The 20,047-nt window shown below is 31.4% G+C and overlaps 1 protein-coding gene across 1 annotated transcript in view; it reads right to left on the bottom strand.

The window, feature by feature from the left end:
- Positions 1 to 20,047, bottom strand: part of CPNE8 (copine 8) — a 170,492-nt gene that overhangs the window by 35,866 nt on the left and 114,579 nt on the right. The window contains exons 12-14 of the mRNA XM_039882322.1: positions 18,779 to 18,832; positions 16,538 to 16,599; positions 3,125 to 3,171 (exon numbers count right to left, since the gene is read on the bottom strand). Of these exons, the coding sequence (XP_039738256.1) occupies positions 3,125 to 3,171; positions 16,538 to 16,599; positions 18,779 to 18,832 (163 nt within the window). The remainder of the gene's footprint in view (positions 1 to 3,124; positions 3,172 to 16,537; positions 16,600 to 18,778; positions 18,833 to 20,047) is intronic.

The following is a 20,047-nucleotide window of genomic DNA, read 5'->3' as shown; positions in this document are numbered from 1 at the left end:
AGTACCTTTTCATGTGCTTATTGGTCATTTGTATATCTTCTTTAGAGAAATGTACATTCTAGTTTTTAATTGGGTTATTTATCTTTTTATTGATTTACGAGAGTTCTTTATATATTCTAGGTACAAGTCTCCTATGAGATATAATTTGCTAGTATTTTCTTTCTACTCTAGGTTTGTCTTTTCACTTTGTTAAGTGTCCTGTGAAGCATAAAAGGTTTTAATTTTGACAGAGTTCAATTTAATTTTTCCTTTGTTGCTCAGGTTTTTAGTGTCATATCTAACAATCTATTGCCAAAGCCCAGGTCATAAAAAATGTACCCCTATATTTTCTTCTAATAGTTTTATAATTTTAACCCTTATATTAGGTCTTTGATCTATTTTGCATTAAGTTGTATATGATGTGAGGTAAGGTCCAACTTCATTCTGTTGCATGTGGCTATTCAGCTGTCCCAGTACCATTTGTTAAAAATTATTTTCTTTCCCCATTGAATTGTCTTAGTGCCCTTCTCAAAATCGGTTAACCTTAGACACAAGAGTTTATTTCTAAAATCTCAATTCTGTTTCATTTACCTATATATCTATCTTTATGCCTGCACAAACTGTCTTGATTACTGTTGCTTTATACCAAGTTCCAAAAATTTTGAAGTGTCAATCTTCCTACTATGCTCTTCTTTTTTCAAGTTTGCTTTGCCTCTTCTGAGTCTGTTGAAATGCCATATGAATTTTTGGGTAAGTTATCCATTTCTTCAAAAAAAGGCCTTTCAGGTTTTGATAGAGACTGCACTGCATATGTCAATCGCTTTGGGAAATATTGCCATCTTAACAATGTTGAATTTTCCAATCAATGAACATGGCATGTTTTTCTACTGATTTAGGTCTTTAATCTTTCAATAATTGTTTTTAGAATATAAGTTTTGTACTCACACTGTTAAATTTATTCCTAAGTATTGTATTCATTTTGAGACTATTGTAAATGAAATTATTTTCTTAGTTTCATTTTCAGATCATTCATTGGAAGTGTACAGAAACTGAATCAATTTTATATATTGATCTTCTATGCTTCAATCTTGCTGAACTCATGTATTAGTTCTCATAGATTTTGAGTGGATTACTTAGAATTTTCTATATACAAGATTATGTCATCTGCAAATAAAAATAGTTTTACATCTTCCTTTCTAATCTGGGTATCTTTTATTTTTTTTTCTTGCCTAATTGCCCTGAATAAAATATCCAGTACAATGTCAAATCAAAGTGGCAAGAATAGACATTCTTGTCCTATTCTTTATCTTAAAGGGAGAAGCATCTAGCTTGTCAACCTTAAGTATAATGTTAACTATGGGTTTTTCATATTTTCCCTTCATTAGTAAGTCAGTTTCTATACCTAGGTTGCTGCTAAGTGTTTTTTATCACAAAAGTATGAAAAGCTTTGTCATATGCTTTTTCTACATCAATTGAGATGATTATGTAGTTTTTACATTTTCTTCTATTGATATAGTTGTGACATTATTTGTTTTTTGAATATTAAGCCGACCCTGCCTTCCTGAGATAAATTTTACTTGGTCAGGGTGTATAATTCTCTACATGTTGTTGGATTCAGTTTGCTAGTATTTTGTTAAACTTTTTTATATTCATAAACTTTTATATTGATTTTTAGTTTTTCTTTTCTTGTGATGTTTTTGTCTGGTTTCAACATCAAAGTAATACTGACCTCATAGACTGAGTTGGGCAGTGTTCCCTCCTCTTCTATTTTTTGGAAGAGTTTGTAAAGAATTGGTATTAATTCTTCTTTAAATATTTGGTAGACTTCACCAGTGAAGCCATCTGGACCTAGGTCCAGATAAACTTTGTAGGACGGTTTTCTTTTTTATTATTAATAATTCAATCTCTTGTTATAGATCTATTCAGATTGTCCATTTTTTTGTAAGTCAGTTTCAGTGGTTTGTGTCTTTCTATTGAGTAGATGCTTACTTTTCTAGTTGTGTTAATGTTCATTAGTAAACAAAAACCAGCATTTTAGACTTTATGTGTTATTTCTACATTCTATATTTTACTGAATAAAACACATGAGTAAAAATCAATAACTTGATTTCAATTATTTTAATAACGTTGGAAAATAATCTTAATATGCAATCAAATGTGAACTGAATTAGAGTTGGGTCTTCTCATCTCTATTTCTAACTCTAGTACTAGCAAGCCAAGATGTATTTTTCAAGAAAAAACAGTTCTAGGTCTGAGTTTCCTCATATGCATAAGAGAACAGTTCAAGTAAGTGATCTCTAATGTGCTTTCTTAACTAAAAATTCTATTATTTTGTGAAATGTCAGTGAATGTGAGAGATGTGTGAGGGAAAGTGAATGTAATGTGAAAACCATAGCACAATAAGCAATTTGAAAAACACCCTAGGTAAAATGAAAACTAATGGCAACCTCTGACAAAAGTTAAATATGAGATTTATGTTCTTATAATATATAATAACTGACTTCAAATGATTGTCCTATTTGAAATAGTTACTTCAAAATAAAATTAAAAATTTACTATATTTTCTGTCTTAAAATGTTTGATATACAAATTATGAATATCTATACATGGAGTATTATGTGACACTCCTTTCAAATTAATTAAATGTACCTATAAATGTATTAACATGAGTAATTCTTAAAAATACATAATTGAATAAAAATGAAGCAAGTTGCATAAGTTACATGTACTTGAATTACATTTATATAAATTAATACACACAAAAGTACTATAAAAATGAGGATTATAATTAGAGACATTTCAGAATTGTAGTTATATATGGAGAAGAAGAGGAAGAAAAAATTGGGCAAGCACACATATGGGGTTAACTAGATCCCAAATTTTCTTTTATAAAATATGTGAAACAAAAATAACAATATTTCAATATTTAATAAATTTAAATGAGACTATTAGGCACTTTTATTTCTTGTAGCTTTTTGTATACCTGAACTAATTCATAATATTAAAAAGAAAAAAATTACCTGAATTTTATATGAAACTTCAAAAGTAAGAAAATGTAGGAAAAAAATATCTAAACCTCATGAAAAATATTTATTTTTCACTTACTTGCTGATAATTTTTATTAGGGGACAGTCATAATACTCACCATTTGATGCTGTAAAATCAATAGCCACTGTGAAATTGATTTGCGTTCTAGAATATAAATAAGAATGATTAATAATTAAATAACCTCACGAAAAGGAGTTTGATTTCCATTTGTGTTATCATATGTTTTACCATAACTAATTTTCTTAAATGTTATTACTGGCAACTGTGTTACAGTACACACTGGATAGCACCAGATAGGCAGTTTTACAAGATAAAAACTTGGCAAAATATCTTTACAATCATACACTGTTTCAGAAATAAAAATAGCTTCAATTTGAGAACACAATAGCTAATAAAGGAGCTCATAATGAGAAGTCAAACTGCAAATAATTATTTGCCAGTCTCCAATGTCACCATTTATTGTTAGTTTCAAAACTATTCTATAGTCAATGTGAAATTATCATGCCCTTAAAAGTGTGGCATTGATAAAATCATTTCTAAAAATATCATTTCTTAAACTAATTCTTTCCAACAATCCTGAAAACACAGGATTCTTTTCTGCTTTCTTTAAAAATGAAGTATTTCAGCTACTGATCTATCCTTCGATACTCATATCATTCCTCTGTGTGTGTGTGTGTGTGTGTGTGTATCTATAGGTATAAAGATTTATATAATAAAATTGGTTCTATATACTTTAAATTTTCAGCACATGGTAGTTACCCGAAATAATTCCTAACATGATTTCACTAGCTTATTTTTTTTAACTTTTTTTTCCTGACAGAAACCAAACAGGTGGCATTTATAAGATAAAAAAAATAATAATTCTTTAGGATATACCTCTGATCCTTTCTATATGTAATTCAGCTTCCTTTTCACCAAAGAAGGCATAAAAACACAAATAAGTGACAATGATATGATTGCTAGGCCAAAAAGCAATCACATCTAATTTAAATAATAATTTTAATTTAAAAGCAAATCATATGAAATCATGAATATTTAAAATATTTTTAGTAACAAATTACATTTGACAAACTGCAGAATTAATTTAGTTCTTCAAGTTTGGAACTGTTGTATTCAGGTATCGAAAGAAACACACATTTTTTTCCTGAGGAATGAATCTTATGCTTTACATTTAATAAAAACTAATATAGATTCTCTTTATAGCTATATAGTAATTTTTTTTCTCAAAATAGAAATTAGGTTTATAGGCTAAGAATATAGGTTAATTTGGTTTATAACCAGTACGAACAAAATTGAGTTAAAAATCTTTAGAAAAGGAATATAGGGACAATTTGGGAGAACATTTTGAGATAACAAATCCCTTCGAGGAACTGAAAAAAATAGTCACCATCAGTACATTGCTTTGTCATTCTGCTGGTAGGGAGAGAAGGGATTGTAATGCAAGGTAGTATGGTGTATTAGAAAGGGTACAGCTTTCGAGTCTGAAAGAACTGGGTTTGAATTCCAACAACCTAGTTGCTGACATTAGCCAAGTTTCAAAACTCTCAGAGGGCAGGTGTCTGGCACACAATAATAAAAGACTGAAAAAAAAAAACTACACGAAATCAATCAAACAATCTATCTACCTATCTATCTCTCTAGTTATATGCATACATGTAATAATACATATTATATATATACATTATATATTATGTATATATGTGTTTTTACATAGCATATATTTATTAACCACATAATTTTTTAAATACAATTATTCTCCTTTAACTGACAAAGAAATCTGCGCTCACAAAATTTAATAACTTTCCACATGAGTAATAAATTCCAGTAATAAATTGAAATTTTAATTTATATCTAACCTCAAAGACCATAAACTCTATACTATTCATAAACTTTATACTATTCTATTTTGACAATTAAATATTTATAAACTGCCTGGCTGTATTAAGAGCACAATAAAAGGTAGTAATTAAGTTGCAAACCTAAAAATTATACTACAAAGATATCCTTAATGATAAAGATGCCAGGACATAATCTCATACTTGAGCAAATTTGTCCTTCTATTAAATGTCATCAAATATAAAATCACAACGTTATCAGCACAAATGCTTTTTTATGTTATTTTATTCAAATGATACCTCCTTAGGAATAAAAAATAACTCTGAGCTTCAAGAACACATGTTTTAGCACATGATAAAAGTCAATTTAGGAGTTGAGTCTTTGGTTCAATCTCCTTTAGACTGTAGGAACAGATATCCTGTTTTGATTCACCAATTTTATAGCAGTGAATGCAAAATGTTTTCCACATATTAGAATGCATGTCTGGTGGTTGATTGACTTCAAGACTTAATTAGTTCTTTGCCTCAATCTGCATGTCAGGAAGAATTTTACTCCTTTACTGATTTGATTCAGTAATATTCAATTTAGAAGGAAAATATGATGGGTCATTACATAAAACATTTCACAGATATGATGGTCCCTTATCCTATTATCACATCATTTGATGTTTTTCATTTAAAAAACTACAATTCGACAATTATTTATTGAGCATCTTTCGATTGCCAAGTGCTATGTTAAAGTGATAAAGAGAAAACAGGAGCAAATCAAACACTATCTTTGAACTCATACAGCTTACAAATTCCAGCTTTCTAGTATTTATTAGAAACAATGACAGCAGTACAGCAGTTTATCATTGAATTTATACACAATAGCATAACCTAAAACTCAATTGTTCATTTACTGTTGTTCATTCCCATGATTTCTAAGAGTTTTCATTCATATTATAATGTATACTTACTATACCAAGTGTCATACCTTAAGTATTTTGAAAATATTAATTAATAAAAATTTTAATGAAAGTTGCTAGCACACTATGACTCTAGGCTATAAGGCAGATTTCTTGAAAACTCTGATAAATGGTTCATGTTATAAAAGTAAATCAAATAAAACACCTTCATCAGTAATCCTGTTACCCATTTCTATTCTTTAATATTGCTTCAAGCCTAATGTTGAAGAAAAACTCAGTCAGGTGTCAAAGTAAAAATTCTGAATTCACACAAAATGACTCCTGACAGAATATTCATAAAACTATCACATCAGTCCTCAAAATATTCTGCTAAGGAATCATTACTTTAACTGTCATTTTACGTTTCACTATATTCTATATTTATGTTATATTGTATTCTAGTGTATAAAAAAGGCACATCTGCCAAATTTCATGAGTTAGTAGTAACACCTCATGAGACTTCCCAATGCATATGTCCTCGTATTGCTAGAATATATACTTGGAAACTGTCAGCGTTTTACTCTGCCACCTTTCCAAAAGCTGTGAATAAATCAGATAAATCAGATGTCAAGATAGAAGACTTAACTAGCATAGCAAAGATCCATAGAAAACAAGTATATATATGCGTGTGTGTGTGTGTGTATACACACACACACACACATATGCATATCAAAGAAAACTACATGTATGTATGCACACACACACATACACACACAGAGTAATATCTCAGATAACTTTTCTGCAGCTGTCATTATGAATTAATTATTGAGAACTAAAACCTGTAATGGGATGAGCAGAAAGATTGCTTTACTTTCTTCTCAATTTCAAATTCTGTTCAGTTGTACAAACTGAATATTATCAATATGAAAAATAAACTTTTCCCATCTTTCTTAAAATTAATCTTGACAAATGCAGATTCAGATCCACACTGTTGGAATCTAGAACCTATAAATGCAGCTAAGATGTCCATATGCTCTTAGTAGTCCTCTCATCCTCGCCATGCTGGTACCAAGACTATGCTTCTGCCTTGATTTACTGATATGCACTCTAGTTCACGCTTTGGTTCTAAACTCTGTCCTGTACCCTGGTTCACTTGTCTCTGGCACTATCATCTAGCCTAATCCTTCATAACCCTATCATACCGTGGGCTAAATCTTGAATCCTTTTCTGTGTTCTTTTCCCTTCTTTCTTAAAAGGAGTTCCACCACCTAAATGACAACACAGAGAGCAGCCTGATCCCCAGTTTTGCTGTATCTTCAAGACTCTTGCTTCCTATGCCCATAAACTACTCAAAGGATTCATTGCCTTTGATGACTAAAATCTGCTAAAATGAGGTCAGGCTTTGAGATATATAAAAGCAAATTCAAATATAAATACTTTCACCTACCTGCAGTGTGATCTTGGAAAAGCTATTTAACCTCTCTACACCTCATTTGTAATAAATTAAAGATAATAAAACCATCCTTGGATTGTTGTGAGAACAAAAAAAAGCATCTGTTTTTTAGTAGACACTCAATAAGGAGTTGTTATGATTATTACCACCATTATTGATGCTAGTTTTGCAGGACTTGGAGCTTAGCATATTTCTTTGAAAAATGGACTGTGCATGCAGTGCTTATTAAATTTCTAGATCTACCAGAGTTTCAGGTATTTCTCAGAACCTGGTCCTCCCATATCAAATTTCCTTTCCTTCATACCAGCTGCTAAGGTCTCAACTTGCCCAACCCCAAAGTGAACCGCAAAAGACCTAACTTTTTAGAGAGGTGTTATCTGGGTACTTTCTCAAACAAAATCCCTCTGCATTAAGTAATTATAAGCTTTTATCCCTGCCTTATTTTCTTTTCTATCCCTCCAGACATTCTGGATTTCTGAGGGATGAGTGAAATGTCATAAGTAAGAATAAAAAGATACTAGAGACAAGTAATGTAATTCTTCAACTATTTATGCTGATATTCTTGGCCCTTATTAAATCTACTTTTCACAACTTAACAAACTTTTGTGCCTTCTCCAGACTTTGAAGATTGATTTCAGTTTTTTAAAACACAGTAAGAAGTGTTCCAAAGTACAACTTCACGAGGTCTTAGAGTTCAGAAACTCAAGGAAAGTATGCAGGATGGCCAACTTTTTTCAAACCACTAGTTTAGAAAATATAAGTGATATAATCAAAACAAAAAAAAAAATCAACCTCAAACCAAAAATATAAGCACTATCCAACAGAACCTCTCTGAAAAAAAATCATTTGAAAAATAACATCAGCTGACAATGAAATCTCAATCTTAAAAGAGATAACTGGACATCTTTAAACTTTTTAAGCATGTACGTTTTACATGTACAGAAATTAGAATCAAACATTAAGCAAAACAATGTTTATGAGTCTTAATACTTATAAAAATTTCTTTTCTACGTTTTAGTTTAGATGAGTTTAGTTTATATATGATAATATGTTCTATGTGAATTTATTTATAGAAGGCAGAATGGCTTTATTTTTATTAGATTTATCCCCATTCAGCACTGAAGGGTTTAGCTCCATTGATTTGATGAAAGCAAAACACTTGGATGCCACAATAAGAAGCACTATAAAAAATCCTAGACATGCCTATTTAGTTTTCAAATAAGAAACTGGATTAGGAAAAAAAAAAAAAACCGATAGTGTTGCATGTTCTGGCAACATATGCTCCGTGAGGCAACAGATCCAATATAATGCCACCAATTTTATAAAACTAAGGCAAACATTTAACAGCATCATTGCACTTGCTTCATGTACTTTTAAGGAAAAGAATTCTTATGGTGTTTGTTGATTACAGGACTTATTGATAAATAAGCAGTATCAAGAAGCCCACTTTAGCCTTTAAAATACGCAGTATCGAGAAGCCCACTTTAGCCTTTAAAACTAGCTTATAGTAGGTAGGTAGCTCTTTCCCCACCCAAGCTTATTTTTCTTCTTTTAAGAGGGACATAAAGTTTTATCTATAATTTCAGACAATTTTCGGATTCGGGGTCAAGAGTTTGAGTCAAGATTGAATGGAATGGAAGGAATGTCCTGGCATTCTTGCAAAGAGAATTGAATTACAAGAAATGACTTTTACTGACTTTGTAAATTTGAATACATCTTTTTCTTTCCATGTCTCTGAGAACTAGACCAATTACCGCCTATATGATTATGATGATCAAACAACTTCAAATTATTCAGAAAAATGACTGGTAGCATTTACTGAGAGTTAACTATATGCCATGTAATCCATACAGCCTCTCTATGAGATAGGCATTCTTATTTTTATTCCTGTTTCATAGAAATGGAAACAGGTTATGCTAACAAGAGGCAGATTTGGATTCAAACTAGGCGATTAATGCTAGAACCCAACTTCTTGGCCACTACTATGCACTGCCTCAATTATCAGCAAACACATCTTTGCATTTGACTTTTCTTTTTTTTGGTGAGTGAGTGACTTTAAAAAAATTTTTAAAAAATTTTTTATGGCGACATTGGTTAACAAAATCCAATAAATTTCAGCTGTACACTTTAACAGTAAGGTATATATATGTTTACACTGTGTGTTCACCTCTCATAGTTATATTTCTTTCTGTCACCAGATATTTGACCCCCTTAACCCCTTCTACTCCCCCAACCCACCCTCTGGTAACCACTAGTCTATTGACCATGTCTATGAGTCTCTGTTTGTTTGTCCTGTTCATTTGTGCAATCGACTTTTTGCCAAACATTTACCTCTTATTTCGCTTCTTTCTCAGAACTCACCCACTTAGCATCTCCACTATTACCCTCTCACATGCTCCCCTTTCTTTTAAATGTGAAGAAAACAAGCAGTTCATGCTTCTCTTCTTGATCTCGCCTTTCCTCCAAGTCACTACAAACCTAGGTATAGACTTAAGTTGGTAATTTCTGGTAGAGGCAACACAAAAGCACTTTTTCTTATCTCAGAAAGCCTGGTCCATGTTTTGTTTGGTAATTGTGGTATGAGGTGTGGAAAGAGGATAGTCACAAGATGATAAACTCAGAGAGACACGCAAGGGGGTTTTGTAATCCAGTTCACTGAACTGTCACACTCTTTGTTTAAAAGCTTTATTGGTTTATAAGGTTTCATTACATTAAGAGATTTGGGGGAAAGGTAGAAAGTCCAGCTTAAAATAGCTTTTTAAATTAATCTATATTTATCCATTGGCTACTCTGTGATCAGCTCTGGAAAAATATTTAAAGATTGCGAATCTCTTTGAGAAGACAAATCATACAAATGGATAATTAAAATGACACCCAGGGAAACTAGAGACCACTGGATAAAAATGGTAGGGACTTATGTAGCTCATTGGGACCAGATGGATGACAGTTTGGGCTTTCTTCAGAGGAAGAAAATGATGGTCTGCAGACCTGCAAGTTTCTAATACTTTCAATTTTCTGATAAAAGCACAGACTAGGGTTTAATGTTGACATGGAATTCTGGAAGCTTAGAGAGACTCAATGTGGACCAGAATTTGTGATCAGTTTTCCTCCTTCATTTGCCAGTCAAAGAGATGTGGGAAACTTCATAGATACTTGTTCGTGGTCATGTTTATTAGTGGTGAAGTTTCATGAAGACTTAAGACACATAGAGGCAGACAAAACCAAACTGAAATTTATTGATTCTGCGCTTAGTGTGAGGTGTTGGGAATATGGAAATATGTATTCTACAAATCTGTAGAGGTCGATAAATCCATTTCTCCAATAATAATAATTTTATAATAATGATGATGCAATCCTATAATAGTATATTATAGTATAGATTTCAGGACAGTCTATGATTTTAAATAAATCAAACATTGTTCTTATTAATGGTAACTGGGATAGTCAATGCCATAGATTGATTACTGAATAAACATCTTTAGTTGCCAATTATATCAGACTTTTAATATTTAAAATTATTTCTTAATAAATAAATAGAAATTTAAAAAACACTGGGACAAATGTACAGAGTATGATTAAAAATAATGACCTGAAAGTCAACAATCCAGAATAGGAAATCAGTTTTTGTTATACTACAGTAAAATCTCCTTGGTAGATATTCTTCTATTTAGAAAATAAAACTTCTTACCACTTCAAGTCCTAAAATGTATCTTCTACTCCAGGAAAAGCATGGTACTGATTAAACAAGAAAAGTTCTAAAAATCAGATTTTTATATCACAGATATTTGCATAAAAAGTGGATCTTGGCTGATTAAAAATACATCTGTTTCATCTGCCTCATCTACTCACTGTATACCTGACTTTATAAACCCACAGACTGTAGTTAAACACTGTTTTAGGAATTGAGACAGTGAATGAAAGTAAAAAGCTAACAATACAGGTTCACAATCAAAGTTATATTTTCATGTAAAGATCTACTTCAATAACAACTAAAGTAATGGAAGCCTAGAATATCCAGTACTAAAAATTAGGCCTAGAAAAAAGTTCCTTTGAATGGGAAGATATTAAAGGACTAGGAAAACAGTTTTGTTTACTCTTTAAATGTGTTCATTCTAAACTGTACATAATTTCTACTTGGATTCATGTAAAAACAAATAATATTTTTATAACTTTCTCTTATATTATTTTTTTATGAGGTGAAACAAGAAGAGAGATGAAATTTTAAAGAGTTTAATGACAATTTTAGTCCTACACATTCCACATAGTCACCTATTTTGCCCCCTTTCTTTATTCTCATGCTCCCACAAATACAGTGTAAAGGAAATGGTTTATAAAATTAATGTAGAGAACAAAATGAGTACAGGAAAATGTCAACTAATTTTATTTCAAATGGCCCAGAGTTATTCAGAGTACCAATTTAATTGTTACTCATATTTCATATGATGACTTTTCACCTTTTTTGAAGACCTCTAGCTTTAGTTGTCAATTAAGATTCAGCATAAGCAAAACTCAACAATAGTTTCTCCTAGACTAGAAGGAGTATGATGAGTAGGTCCCTGAACTGATACCACCAAAATTAGCAACAATGATGCTAATCCAAGTTAACCACAAAACAAGTCACAAATATCAGTAACAAATGCTGACATCTTGATATTTTAAGTTAAAATTGAATAGTTACTATGATTTATTATAAAAACAAAACTGAATTCAATACTTTGTACTAATAGCTTCTGCAATATCATGTTTATTTCCAAATATTTGGAAATATGGTAGAGCATCTCTTCAAAAAAGCTAACCTTCATAATTCCACAAATCTTCAAATATGCTAATATAACTTCCAAAATACTACTTTGGATTGCTTGATGAATTGCAATCCAAAGTGTTATTTTATTTTATTTTTCTTCTTCAGTGTAATCGCAAGGCAAAAGGCAAGGCTAGATGGCTAAATTAAGAAGAGTCTCTTTAGATGTGTGTTGAAGAAGAGTAGTATCAAAGATCAAGATGTGACTATTAGGGAAGTTTAAATGAAGTGTTGACAGCACTAAAGGATGTAGCTGCTAGTTAGCTACTTTTCTGTCTTCTGTCCTCAGTTAAAAATATTCAATCTTTTTTGGTGGGACTTGGGGAAGAAGAAGCTGAAGAAAAGCAAAAAAATAAAATAAAATGGAATTCTGAACTCTATGTTTCCAAAGACACAGCTAAACATCAGTTTTTAGGACATCACAATTAATAAATAGAGGTTTCACAGATAAAAACTGGTGAGTATTTACGTATTAAATTAGCAAAAATGGAAAATGAGTGGCACGATTCAGTAAAAAATACTGATAAACTTTCATATGCAAATGTCAGAAATGTTAATTATTATTACCCTTTCAGCAACGCAATTTAGAAATATCAAACAAATTGTAAAACATACATACCATTTCATTCAATAACACTACTTCTAGGAAGTGACCCTGTGGACTGTACACATGCTTAATGAAGCGCACAAAAAGGTATGCCCCACAGTTTTACATCACAGCCTTGTTTATAATAGGAAAATAAAGTGCAACTAAAGTGTGTCACAATCACAGGAAATTTTTAAACTAAATTCTGTGTATCCATTCAATTAAAAACTATTAAAATAAGGTAGATATATAAGTACTGATATGTAAATATATGTACACAATATATTTAATGAATAAAATATACATTATAGAATATTGTGCAAAGTGTAATCTCCCTGTTATAAAAAAAAATGTGTGTTTGAGAATAAACAAATTTATAATGTTGGTTCCCTTTAGAGAGTATGATAACATAGGATCTAGCTTCATCCTAAGTTATTTTCATTTTAACTAACTTTTCTTTTTATCATTTTACATTTTGTTTATAATGTGAAACACAAATTTGATACTTATGTTTAGAATTTGAGAAACAATATTTCTTTTCTCAAAGCCTGAAAATAGAACACTAATTTAAAAAAAAAAGTATTCTGTAGTTTTTGAAAAAAGTATTATAAAGAACACTAAATATTACTGAAGTGTTTAAAGGTTTTCATAATTTTTTTAGTTGCAAGAGACTAAGAATTCTGACTAATTTTGTTCATGAGAGTCAATACCCATTATAGAAACTACACATAATTAATTGTCAATTACAATTAGTTCTAATCTGAAATGAGTACAGCTCATTTCATTCTATTTTACTATTATTCAGAAATTTTGTGTAATTGTTTGTTTTTAATATGATTTTCCATAACTGCAGTGCATTTATCCACTTAGAGGTTGAGATTTCTTATTAAGCAAGGACAGAAAGCCCAAAAGGCTTACAATGTCTAACACAAGTGAAAGAAAAGCAACAGAAAAATCTATCAAGAAACATAATTTACTGAAGTACGGAATAGATGTTTGTAGATACATTTCTACATTGGTTTTCATACTGGTGTTCTGCATTTTAAGTTGCTATAATTTGTTATTTTCACACTAATAGAGATTTTTAAAAAGGAAAGGAATATACAATTCTACTCTTCATTTCTTATAATTAAGAATCCATTGGGTATTCTATGAAGTAAATATTTCGATCAATCTCCATAACTCAAAGTTAAATAAAGTTTAAATCTTTATAAATACCTAATAATAAAATTCTTAGATATTCTGCATGCCAAGGCAGCACTTACCCTTGTTATGTAAATTAAACTATTTTTGACTGGCAGCAATTAGTTGGAAAATATCAGTTATAAAAAGACTAAAAGTTAACTGTATAATGAGTAAATTGAATTATTTTTGAAAAAAGAGAAAATTATCGTTGTGAATGTTATTTATGAGAGAAAGAAGGAGAAGAAATGGATGAGCAGAAGGGGAAAGAAACCAGTGGAGAGATAGGTAGAATTAATTCCTACGAAGCACTTAGTTCAGGGCCTGACACATGATAAGTGATCAGCAGATGTTAGCTATTATTATATGCAAATTACAATGTATAGCAAGTTGATAGGTTAGAGTAAGTCTTCCGTAAGAATAGAAACAATAACTTCAGAGTGGAGGAAAATATATATCATTAAGGCCATGAAAGAGTTGGAAAATCTAGTTGCATATCATCATTTTACAGGTGAACTGTAGAACTACAGACACTCCTGTGAACTATAGGAAACTGAAAATTCAATATATGAAATTATTCGCCTGACATTATATAGCATGAAATGTGTCATGATAAGCCAGATCTCCTCACAATATCATTAATAAAAAACAGAATTAAAATTTTTTGCCCAACTGTTGCAATAAGACCTTAAGAACAGACATATAATACTGTAATTATTTTGCTTGTTGATTGGTATTTCATTATGTAAAGGAACAATATATTAATAACCTTATATCATAAATACTACAAATAATAGGTAAATATGTACTTATACTTTAAAAAAGATATATACATTTATTACATACATCTTTATAAAAATGTATTATATGTAAATAATATTTTAATGTCCTTTTTAGATATTTATACAATAAAAATTAATATAAGTCCAGTTAGATTAATTATGTAGTGAAATTCAAACTCTATTTCCCTATTTGTAAATAAAAAATGGGTTCTTATAAAAGTCGCAGGAAGTCAGGATTGGAGCAAAGTGTACCTCATAGGTTGAGGCTCCATTTGTACAGATTCCTGACAGAAAAAGGTCACTAGCATTTCTTCCAGCACAGGCTGTACTATAAGTAGGAAATGTGTAAGCCAAACAAACGAATAAACAAAAAGAATCGAAGGTTGTAAGTAGCAAAGTTGTCAATGTGATATAGCCAAGGCTGCCCTTGCTCCAGGTACTGTAGAAACCCATTTGCTCTTATTAGTATCCTCAAAAGAGAATGTGAACAATCAATAGAAGTACCTATTGGTAACAGATTCTGAATATGTTATTTACTGATGATAGACAAATCAAAATGTTAATAGATTTGCACTGCTGACAAAATATATTGGCTATTTCTTTCACACATACATTTCACATGCTTACAAAGCAAAACAAAAACAAAAGAAATTTTTAACGTTTTAAAATTTTAAATAATTATTTCAACAGGGAAATTATAGTCAAACATAGCAAACACTTTTTTACGTTTATAAAGGGTATGCTAAGGAATATCCATTATCTTACCGACTTTACCAACTATTTTATCTATAGCTACTAAGAAGTTTATTTATACAAGAATCTATTTTTTTTATGACAAATTCAACTTTCTATATTAAGGAAAGTGGGCAAACTCTTTTTCTACTTAATATGTTTTCCTTTAATTTTATCGAAACAACCACCATAGTTTCTGGGTCTGTGTAGACAGCCAGGTAGCAGGTTGCCGGATGTCCATATATAGCAAAGATTCTCCACTTAGGCAAGTATGGTTTTTGTTTTGTCTCCTCAACTAAGAACAAAAAGGGGCAAGCTCTCTGTATTTTGGGGGAAACTCTTTGTTCCTTTGGCCCCCTCATTCTCTCATCCTTTTCTTCTGCCTCATGACATTCGATCAGTGAGTATTGAAAAAAAAAGTTTCCCGAATCATAGTTAGGAAGAGATTTACATGAGTTTCATCGCCGGTTGCTATTTTTTGTCATGAAGTTACAAAACATTCAAATTTGCTTCTCATCATTTATATATATTGTAAATACAGGATAACAGAAAATAAATGAGAAAATGTGTATGTTTTAGACTGTATGGTAATGAATGATTGCAATCGCTAAGCTTGCTTGGCTAGGTAAAAAATAGGAACTAGGTTAAAAATAGGAAAAAATTGGGAAAATCTCCTTATTTACCAGGGTATAAGAATCCATAATATATTACCTAGAGTGGCTCTGCCTGGACCCTGGAAAATTTTAAGAATGGTTACAACAATCGATTTTTTTTCTAACATGTATTCTTGCCTGGAAACTTAGTGAGCAACTAAATGACTATTCACCATCTATTTCTGCATTATGATTTCAAGACAAGATACATCATTTAATATTCTGGAGCTAGAATAAACATTTACAACAAGCCCTCAAGCTCTTCTTTTATCTTAAAAATAATAAAAAGAGCATCTAAAAAGTCCCATATGTTAGGCACATGAAACATTCTATGAAAGCATACACAATAGCTTTATCTATAACTATTACTAACACAATAAAGTTTTTCTCTTGCTCAAAGAAAAGCTACAACTTTTGCCAAAAGTAATAGCTCTTGATATTTAAGTTTATTTTCACAGGTCTGAAACAAAAGTGAAATTGGTCTGCCATCAAAATATAATAAAGGTGATCATTTTAGTTGCCTATTACCTACTGGCAGCACTGGCTACACACATTCAAAGAAATGCTTAAGCAATAAAACAATTTCAGAGATGACTTACCCTCCTTTAATATAGTCAAGGAATGAAACTTCTGTTTCTACCAAGAAAGAAAGTAATGTTACCTGAAACAACAAACAAAAAGAAAAATGAGACAGAATTACCTGCAAGTACCAATTGCAACCCTAAATGAAGTTTTTTGTTTGTTTGTTTGTTTGTTTTTAACTATTAGGGAGAAAATCATATTTCCTAGCATTTAAAAATTAATAAAGATATTCATTATTAAAGTCTGCAGGACTGATTGTTCTTACAATTAAATTTATCGGAAAGAAAATGGCCAAAAAAATTTAACTAACTCATTTTATCAAATTTATTGGGATGACTTTGGTTAATAAAATTATATAGGTTTCAAGTGTATAGTTCAATAATATGTCATATATTGCATTGTATGTTCACCACCCAAAGTTGTTTCCTTCTGTCACCATATATTTGATTGTCTTTACCCTTATCTACCTCCCCTCTCCCCACTTTCCCTCTGGTAACCACTAAACTGTTGTCTGTGTCCACGAGTCTCTGTTTGTCTTATTTGTTTGTTGCTTTTAGTTTTATATCTCACATATGAGTAAAATCATCTGGTTCTCAAATTTTTCTGTCTGACTTATTTCGCTTAGCACAATAATCTCAAGATCCATCCATATTGTCGCTAATGGCAGTACTTCATCTTTTCTGATGGCTGAGTAATATTCCAGTATATGTATGTACCATATCTTCTTTATCTAAACATCTATCGAAGGGCACGTTGGTTGTTTCCATGTCTTGGAAAACTGCTATAATAAACATCAAGGTGCATATATCTTTACAAATAAATGTTTTCATATTTTGGGGATAGATAGGTACCCAGAAGAGGGATTGTTGGATCATATGGTAATTCTATTCTTAATTTTTTGAGAAACTTCCATACTGTTTTCCTTAGTGGCTGTACCAATTTACATTTCTACCGGTAGTGTATGAGGGTTTCTTTTTCCCCACCATCTCTCCAACACTTGTTTTTATTTGTCTTGTTGATAATAGCCATTCTAACAGGTATGAGGTGGTATCTCATTGTGGTTTTGATTTGCATTTCCCTAATAGCTAGTGAAGTTGAGCATCTTTTCATATGTCTTTTGGCCATTTGTATGTCTTACTTGGGAGAAGTGTCCATTTAGGTCCTCTGCCTATTTTTTAATTGGATTGTTTGCTTCTTTGTTGTTGAGTTGTATCAGTTCTTTGTATATTTTGGATATTAGCCCCTTATCAGAGGCGTTGTTTGCAAATATTTTCTCTCATTCAGTTGGTTGTCTCTTTGTTTTGTTGATGGTTTCTTTTACTGTGCAGAAGCTTTTTAGTTTGATATCATCCCATTTATTTAATTTTGCTTTTACTTCCCTTGCCTTCGAGGTCAAAATCATAAAATCCTCTCTAAATCCAAGGTCCATGAATTGAGCACCTATGTTTTTTTTCCTATGCAATTTATTGTTTTAGGTCTTATATTTAGGTCTTTGATCCATCTTGAGTTTTAGATAAAAGGAAAGATGAAAGGGAGTTGGAAAATGGTTAAAACTAAGAAATGAAAATCAGTGAGCTAAGTCATGTAAAAGGAAGTATGTATTTTTGTCTTGGTCCTGTAATGAGACCATCTAATATTTTAAGTGTCTTGCTTTATAGAATATCTTTAAAGGGAAATGTGGGGAAAACTTAGATTTTGCTTCTCCCAAGGATAAAATCTTAGGATAAAATCTTCAGTGTATTTTTTAACTAAATAGGATGGTGTTTATTTTTCACAATTTTAAGATATTTGTATCTCTGCACCTTCCTGTACTTATTTAGTCCAGCATTCCTACAGAGTTGTAAATTTTAATGCATGATAAACAAGTATTTCCATATCCCATAGAATGAGTCATAACAGTTAAGTGTAGCCTATTAAGAATATAGTATTTTGTACTACCACTTAAACTTTTTCACATCTTCTTGAGTCTTTCTAGTGTAATTCCACTGAATGAAGAATTCATAACAAAACTTCCGCTTCCGTCACAGGACTTAAAACCCCTAGAGCAACATGCGGGAAGCTAGGTCACTACCTCCTATAAGGTGTTCTCCATTACAACCATTTCCATAGCAAGTTTATTTTTCTATTATATACCTCTATATTAAAATCCTTAGTGAAATAGCTCAGCCTTGAGTTGCTTCTATTCTGATAAAAAAATGTTACATATATTTTATTCATTTATTTGACTCGTTAATGAAGAACAATTAAATTTGACTTACTGTTCCCGAATTAATATATTTTTTCTTTTTTCCTTTCTTTTTGGGATTCACCACCTTAAAAAGATAAAGCAATTACAATATATTAGGTTTTATACTATTTTTTTAAATATGTAGTCTAACCTTTACTTTTTATGCATCTATTCATTTACAAATGCCTTTAGTATGACTCCTATACAGTCATTTAACCAAAACTTCACTGCAAAAGTGATTATTGACTTAAAAATTATTTTTCAGTAGTGTTCTTGATGATTTTATGCATTGATTACCCTTACCCATCTGCCTCCTCTTGATGTGAAAGAGACCTTTAATACTAAGGTACTAAATAATAAAGATTTCTCTGTAAATATAAGTTGTGAAAAAAAGTATATTCAAAAGGCATGTATTTTTTATTAGGTTAAGTGCATTAACATAGCAAATCACTCATAAATATAAATATATAAGGGCTCTACTGACTCCATTGTTTTATACTGGTAGTTTCCACCAGCCACCCAGGCTACATAATAATTGGTAAAGGCTTGGTTTATGGACATAAGACTAAATTTTGACTGTTTATTCCAAGAGGAAATATTATTGCACTCCTACGTTGTACAAGATACTGGAAGATACAGGGCATATAAAGATGAGTAAGACCTGTCAATCTAATAGAATAAATAAAACACATAAGTGCCTTAAAAAGTGATCTTTCAGTACATCTCAATCCAAAATATAGAAGTATTTTGATAGGGAAAGAAAGATGAAATAATGTATGAATAAGTATTATTTGAACTATAATTTACTAATTTAAACTAGGGCTCTAGTGAAAAAGAACAGACAAATTCAACATTCTAGAAAGAGGAAAAAATAACTGGCCCAGGTTGGCTGGAGCAGAGAGCAAACAGAGATTGAAAAGGAATATGAAGGCCAAATGGCACACGGAGCCAGGAGGAGAGACTGCCATCCACACTTCTGCTGGAGATCCTGAAAGGGCCCTTTACTGGAGTCCAGCTCCCTCACAGCCCAGTCCATCAACAGCCCTGTGGGGCCAGGGTTCCAGTGGGAAACGACCTTATCTACAACTCTGTAGATCCTGAAAAGGCCCAATACTCGTTCCAGCCCACCCAGCCACAGTGTGTGAAAATCTTGCTGGCACAGGGACCCACCAAGAAACACTCAGGTCTGCACCTCAGGAAATCCTAAAATATCCCTATTTTTGGCTCCAGCCCCTTCAGCCTTGGGACAGGAAGCTGATCAGCCCACCCAGGGACCTAGTGGGAGACATGCCCACCTATT

This window comes from Pteropus medius, unplaced genomic scaffold, assembly GCF_902729225.1.
Source record: "Pteropus medius unplaced genomic scaffold, Ma_sr-lr_union100, whole genome shotgun sequence".
Classification (NCBI taxonomy): Eukaryota; Metazoa; Chordata; class Mammalia; order Chiroptera; family Pteropodidae; genus Pteropus; species Pteropus medius.
Note: the sequence above shows the minus strand (reverse complement) of the source record. Positions and strands in the feature narration are given on the sequence as shown.